At 38.8% G+C, this 7207-nt stretch overlaps 2 protein-coding genes across 2 annotated transcripts in view; both read right to left on the bottom strand.

Annotated features, from left to right (window-relative positions):
* LOC103524166 overlaps positions 1-1493 on the bottom strand; it is an 8837-nt gene extending 7344 nt beyond the window's left edge. Inside the window, exon 1 of the mRNA XM_008489169.3 lies at positions 1436-1493. Coding sequence (XP_008487391.1) covers positions 1436-1493 — 58 coding nt within the window. The remainder of the gene's footprint in view (positions 1-1435) is intronic.
* Positions 1494-2445: 952 nt separating this feature from the next.
* On the bottom strand, positions 2446-6528 carry LOC103524164. Its single transcript, XM_008489168.3, has 5 exons — positions 6455-6528; positions 5720-5769; positions 5323-5454; positions 4669-4832; positions 2446-4424 (listed from the first exon to the last, which is right to left on the bottom strand). The coding sequence occupies exons 1-5, from the start codon at positions 6526-6528 to the stop codon at positions 2769-2771; spliced, it is 2076 nt and encodes a 691-aa protein (XP_008487390.1). The 3' UTR covers positions 2446-2768.
* Positions 6529-7207: the final 679 nt, after the last annotated feature.

Raw genomic sequence — 7207 nt, 5'->3', positions numbered from 1 at the left:
TTATTCGAATCGTGATTAGAGAAAAAATTCAGTACCTTATGCTAAGTTACCATTCATATCCTACTATTTGTTTAATATATTCCAGTTTATTATCATGTTTGCTGTGATGAGTTTTTGTGATCTTTCTTACTTGCTTCATCGTAGTATTTTGATCCTAATAATCAAGACTCAGGCAGCCTCTCCCGCTCTCCTCCCTCTTTATTCACCAATTAATACTTTGATTATTCTTAGGTATCATCTGAATATCATTCTATTCTATTTATGGATCTCCCCGCGGTCGTTCTTCCTCTCCCAATGAGAGTAATTGCTAATTAACACTGTTGCGACCTCTCGTAGATTCTTTTTGTGACCAGTTTATTTTTTTCCCCTCCAAGCTGCTATATCCCTGGCCTTGATCCGGACCTAGAATGTACCTTTCTCCTAGCGTATATATTTTCAACCTCCCCAGTTTCTCTAAAATGTTCATCCTGCAGTGCATCCTCTAAAGAGTTCCGCCATACTCAGGTTTATTTCTATGAGAAATAACTGTGAGTTCCATTATTAGCTATCCTCATTATAGTATGGATATCAAGAGTTGTGTTCCATCAAGGGTCCATAGAGCTAGCTTTCTAGTGGGCCTCTCTAAAATTCGTTAGGTGGCGGTCAGAATGAGGGATTCATTCAGTAGCATATTCGTAATATATTGTCGTGTACCTACTTCCTGGAGGACCTGACTTGATCCATGAGTCCCATTCCAGCCGCGCGTACCTCAAAAGACCAGTGTTTCTTGTTGTGGTTGCACAGGGGCCCGTTTTGTCTCAGTCTTACGTCCTCTGTCAGCGAGACAACTTTGAATATTATTAGAGGATCGCTAAATGGCATGGGTTGGTGCGAATCCGTACTAAATAAGTGTATATCCGTTTATTTTTAACGGGTTTGCTGCTACTGTTTTCGATTTCCAAGTGCCTATTTCATAAATTTAATTTAATTGCATTGAAGACACACTGTTCTGAAATGCATAATTTTGCAGATTTTCCTTTATCTTTTTTTATCAATTATATTTTCCTTACGATATATTCAGGAGTAATATAGATGAAATATCTACTTCTTGTTGTCCAATACTAGTACGACACTTGGATTATCCTTAAGTATGATCAGATAATTCCACTGGTAGATACAATGAAGTGCTTGTTATTTATTTTCGCTATTGCTCTCCCCCCAGTCTTTTGGTTTATGTTAGTAATTCTGTAACCACCAGAATTATTCACCAGGTATTCATAACATTTTTGATATGGTTATTATTTGATCCCATTATCTATAAGATCGTTTAAACTAAATTAGTCTCTCCGCTATTCTAAAGTTCACGTTTTGTTGCTGTAATTAATTAAAAATATATAACATAATGACATTTCACTTGGCCTATTGCATTTGATCTTTCAAATTTTAATCTTTCCACCTTCCTCATTATTGATTAGTGTGATTGTCCAGAACATCGACCGACGAAGGAAATCCATGCTTGTCGAGGTATAGTGTGTGAACGTGTTCAGTCGAACATCGATCGATGGCCGGTCAACTATGTGTGGACACACCTTTAAAATGTTGGCCGAAATATTAACATACCACAAGGGAACAAGAAAACCTAGATATTGGGGCCACACCTTTGAGGCCTAGACCCTATCTACAACGTATACATATGACAGAAGACTTAAACTTGAACGAAATCTTGTTTCACAAACTCCCTCAATTAATCTCAAAATAAATCATCCCATCACTTTTACTGTGACATTAGTACAGCAAACTGAATTTCCAAAAAAATAAACTACTAAATGTAAGAAAATTGAAAAATATCAAACACTAAAAAATAATAGAAACGTAACTGAAGATTGTACCTTATTTTCAAAATTTAGACCCATCTCATATAAAGAGGGTAAAAAACCATGATTATAATCATTTTAAGAAAAGGAAGAGTTGAGATTTTGTTATAAGACATCCAACAGAGGGGGAAAAACTAAATCCCCTTAACATAATATTTACGAGCTTGTGTTCCATAGTCTCATTAACTCATATATGCAATTTTTTTTTTTGTTTTTTTTTTTTTTTTTTTTTTTTTTTTTTTTTTTTTTTTTTTTTAAGAGGTTTGACAGAGGGAACTTTAACTGCTATGGTCTTATCGTCCCGAAATCGAGGAGAGAAGGAAGACAGGATAGGAGAAAGCCAGCCGTTTCCGAGAACGAACATTATCCCATCAGGATAAAATCCGCCCCGGGCGGGAATCGAACCCGCGGCCTAGCGCTTACAAGGCAGACGCACTACCAACTAAGCTAACTAGGCTGGCTCCGCAAATTGAATAAGTCTGATAAAATAATAGTTTTAACCTTTTAACCAAAATAAGTTGCAGTCATGAGCCAATTTAAACTCATCATGTTTACCTAATAAGCAAAATCAAAGGATAGGCTTACGAATCAACTACTCGTAACATATCTTAAACTTGTCTAATCTGATTCGGAAATTTTGTCAATCTTCATATAAAGGTATAGAACAGTCAGTACCTTTACATCGAGGTAATGAGGTAGACATAGATTTGGTGAGTACCTATCTAGTGAACAACATAGGTTCAAATATGCTACAAAAAGTAACACTTTCCGTGTTTCTAAGCAAATTTGATTCATGATACAATCAACTCACCCCTTCTGATTATCTCTGAGGCTTACTGTTAACCTAGTCTACTGGGATACCCTGAGATATAGTAACCCTAACTACTAGTTAGAGCCCTTGAGTTCAATTCCAGGTTATGACTGTTTTTCTTTAGGACTTTTGTTTTTCTGTTTCTCTTTCAGACATGTCTGAGCTTCCAAGGCCGCTGACATACTGAGTGTGTTAGCATCGACTTGTACTATGCCTGAGTTCTGATTAGCATGCGATGTTGAAGCATGTTGTGTGGCATCGCTGTGGCTGAAGTACATCTTAGCGCAGGATTCAACAGCACAGCGGTATCTAAAATAGCCCAGGTGTTTGGATGCGACGTGAATGCGGAGTAGTTTCTTAATCGGTGGGAAAGATATTGTACAGAGCCGACACTGGTAGGAGTCTGGTGAAATATCCATAGCATCCTTCATGAGAGATTTGAACAGGCGTTCGTTATCACTGGAAACACCCAAGTCCTCTAGACTCTCACCTGAACCTCGCAATACAGGAGGCACTGATTGTAATGCTTGACTTGCTGGTACTACCTCAGACTCGGTGGCAGTATCACAGGTCATACTATTATCTAGTAATACCAAGGGCTGTAAGTCACTTGTACTGTTTACAGTGAGGTCTTGATCCGGTTTACTTTTCTTGTTCACTATTGTCTCTGTGCGAGTTCTTAGTTTTCGTTTGAGGTTTACCTCTGTGCTCATGTTCTGTTCTGATGCTGTATGATCGAGACCATTACTCTGAGGCTCAGATACTTTGCTTGGTTCTTCATTTGATTTCACTGGTTCTTCACCTTCTTCCTTTACGACTATAGTTTTACCGTCAATGGATTTGCTACTACTAATCAAAGTATCTCGTTTCTTACTCATTGAGAGTCTCGTTTCATTTCTGCTTAATGTTTGAGAACATCTAGTATCCACACTAACAGTTTTGTTTTCTACAGAGTTTTGTCTCGTTCTTCTCTTGGGTTTATCTTCTACTTCACTATTATCTTCTTGTTCCTTGGTGGGGATGTCATCAGGTTTAGTAGGAACTTCTGTCTTGACCTTGTTACCCAGCAATATATCTAGAGAGGATCGTCTTGTACTTTTCCTACTACTTCTATCATGTTCCATGTCCAGTATTTTATTATTATTGCTTAGCAATGGACTACATGTGAGTTTAATATTCCGACAGGACTCGTCTCCCATTTTGCTGTTCAATAACTTTTGTGTGATGGAATCCAAATTCTTCCTCTTGTCCTTGGAACCAAGTTGATTTTCTTTTTCCACATTTGATATATTATCTCCATTCATATGAGCATTTTCTTTCGTCGACACAGAATCACTAGAGGGAGAGAGGGTGGGTGTATCCAGTATTTTATCTTCTTCAGTGGTGTTCACAGGGGTTTCTATCTTGGAGACGATCGGGTTGCCTGGACTACACTTGTCATAGTTCATGCGAACTTGTATCCCTGCCTTGTTTCTATTCTCCTCTATGCTTAGTCTTGGAATAACAGGAGATCCAGGACTTGGGATATCGCCAGCACAGGAAGAGGCTGGAGATCGGAAGATCTTGTTACTACATCCTTGCAATGGGAACTTGATGAGATACTTGGCAGGACTAAGTACCTGATGATCACGGGAGTGATACACTTCATCACTCTTCACAGAGGCGGAGGAACTATCAGACGATATAGTACATGTAAGACAGAGGACAGAACCTGATATAGAATTGAACGGGCCAGAACATTTCACACAGCTGGATAGCTTCTGAAATAAAATGAAAACATACATGCCATCAGTAATTGTAATGATGACCTTATAGCTATAGTTTGATAGAGGGAACTGTAACAGCCAAGGTTTTATCATCATGAAAGTGAATCTGTTCAGGATAAAATCCACAACGAGCGGAAATCGACCTAGCGCTAACAAGGCAGACCTAACTAGGCTAGCTCAATAAGATAACATCGTGATCAATAAGATAACATTGTGATTTGTGATCATGTCTACTTACATTGGAAGTATTACTGACAGGGATAGTAGGTGCAGGGGTTACAGTTTCAATTGGTTTTGGCTTATTTTGAGTATAGAGATACTTGGGGACACTTTTCACCACTTTGCTTGCTATGACTTTCTTCTTGTATACCTGTTCTACACGGGCTCTCGAAATGTGATGCACTGAAAGTAGAATAGAATAGAATATACCCTTCTTACACTGCCAGAATGAGACTGAAAAGTCCCTTTGCTTCCGCAGTCTAAACAAGGGTCTTATGTATTTGGTTCAAATTTGAAACAGTAAATAAAAGTAAAAAATCAACTTGGTTATTACTCATTTATGTTTTCCATCCTGTTCCTTTGTTTACATTGTACTCATTTTTTATGCAAGGTTAAGAGGGTTAAGAAATGAGGTGTTCATTTCCATTTGGTTTCAATTCCATAGCCCATAGCGAATTAAAACCTGATTCTTGTTTCTTACCTATCAGAATGGACCAAAAGCAAATCGAATAACGAACCGAACCAAATGAAAACCAAGCCTAACTCCTTACACAAAAAGCCCACTCTGAGGTTAAGGTGATGAGGCAATTGCCCCAAGGGATGGGTTAAGCTTATATGAATCTACGAAATGAAAACCATATGTATTGTGTGTGAAACAGCCTACACTGTCTACCTTCATGCAAGTGTCGTGTTACAGAACGAACACTGTGATAGTTCTTGTTACACTGATCACACTTGTACAGAGTGAAGTGCTTTTCCTGTAGATGTTTATAGAGAGAGCTTCGAATAGTGCACGAGTACTTGCCTGCAACATCAATCATAATCATAATTTATAATTAGATAGTGCAAAAGATATGGACTTACTTAAGCACTGGTTTAAGCACTTGGGGAGAAAGGAAAAAAAATTGGATTACCCTAATCATTTAGGCTAGCCACTCACTATCAGGTAGACCTGATCTGGAGCACTCTCTATAGTGAGTGGCTGGCCTTCAAAATTAACTACCTCAAGCAATTGGGGATTCACATTCAATGTACCCTAGAAAAAAAAAAAAAAAAAAATAAAAACTTACACAGAGAGCACTGAAGGTTAGTTTCTCTGAGGGTTCCGCATGACCATTGCCTGAGGGGAATGATCAGAGACAGGATCAGGACAGAGACGAGGCAAATCTATCCTTGTACAGCTCCCCAAAGGAATTTTAATGTTAGTTGCTGATTTGTTCCCATCTTCACGTAAAAATGGGGCACGTGGATGATGAATCATGTTGATAAAACTGGTGAGTCTGATGTCAGCCACAATCTGAGCAGAATAAATGGAAGAATAATATGTAGCGGATGGGGTAACTGGGTTCCAATGTTCAATACACTCAGTGACTCAGTGGGTGCAGTGGGTTAAGCACATAGGATTTTTGATCTGGAGCGTATCTTGCGTGGACTTCAAGTCCCAAGTCAAAGTCATAAGCTTCATCTAAATGTACATAAAATTGGGCGAAGCGAATATTTGTGATGAGCATTTAACGGTATCCTACGCATTGTAAGAAATTCACGTTTCCTTACGTGTAAGATCATACATAGTGAATTTTGATCTCAAATAATGTTCAATTTTTGTTTTTGAAGAAGAACATTTTACAAGTTGCAATCTGTCGTAAGAACCTGACTCAATAGACTTGATTTTTGGTTCATCGTGCAATTGAAAGATGATATGGGACGGATCTGGCTACATACTCATGCACTCAAACACTGCCCTACACCTACCTATTCAGCTGTACTTGTTGATGGGCTGCGCATAGCATGTACACGCAATTTACCTGCTGAGGGCAATTGAGTTGTCTCCAACTTGGTCAGCAAGACAGTATACCTCTGCATTTTTTAAGAATATCATACTGGTTATCCTTTGCCATCCTGGACTAACACTACCAAGACGTCTTGGCTGATCAAACTGTGATAGAAACTTTGACAAGCGTTAGGTGGCTGAATGTGCTCTCATTGGTTTTACTTTGCCATTTTCTTATGTCTGGAGGGTCGGGACAGTGGGATGGTTTAGTTCTAAAATAGAGGCTTCAACCTGAAAACATGAATCAAGATTGTTTTGAAATACTGCTGATTAGGGCACACATTTTTAGCATGTGCATGGGAAAATTCGTTCTGAAGTGCGCATTTCCTATCAAAGCCATCTGCTTGAACACATTTTGTTTGGGAGCAATATTTGATGGAAATTACTGCTGAGCCAACGAGCGCACAGACTCCGAGGTTGTTGCGACGCCAAAAGTAGGTATTTCAAATGGTTAAAAATAGATAATAACTATATGGAGTGCACACGTTACTTGTGGACAATTTGGAGCACGCGTCCTTGGTTGAGTTGAGGCAGAGGAATTAGACCCTGATAGCGAGACAGGTCTGTTGCATTGACAGCAGAGAACTTTGTTCACCAATATTTCCGGCTTGTGAATGACAAAGTTGATTGATGCTAGGAAGAGGACCACGACATACTTTGCACTCATAGAGAGCATACGACTCATGTTTCAGTACATCTTGAATCTGGAAAGGGAGATGGATGATGT

Source organism: Diaphorina citri, unplaced genomic scaffold, assembly GCF_000475195.1.
Source record: "Diaphorina citri unplaced genomic scaffold, Diaci psyllid genome assembly version 1.1 scaffold133102, whole genome shotgun sequence".
In the NCBI taxonomy this organism is placed as follows: Eukaryota; Metazoa; Arthropoda; class Insecta; order Hemiptera; family Psyllidae; genus Diaphorina; species Diaphorina citri.
Note: the sequence above shows the minus strand (reverse complement) of the source record. Positions and strands in the feature narration are given on the sequence as shown.

Coding starts and splice junctions, on each gene's coding strand:
- LOC103524164 (XM_008489168.3), bottom strand. CDS start 6,528: ATGATATTCTTAAAAAATGCAGAGGTATACTGTCTTGCTGACCAAGTT. Junction 5,770..6,454: donor AACTCAATTGCCCTCAGCAG/GTAAATTGCGTG, acceptor CATTCCCCTCAG/GCAATGGTCATGCGGAACCC. Junction 4,425..4,668: donor CTGTCAGTAATACTTCCAAT/GTAAGTAGACAT, acceptor ATTTTATTTCAG/AAGCTATCCAGCTGTGTGAA.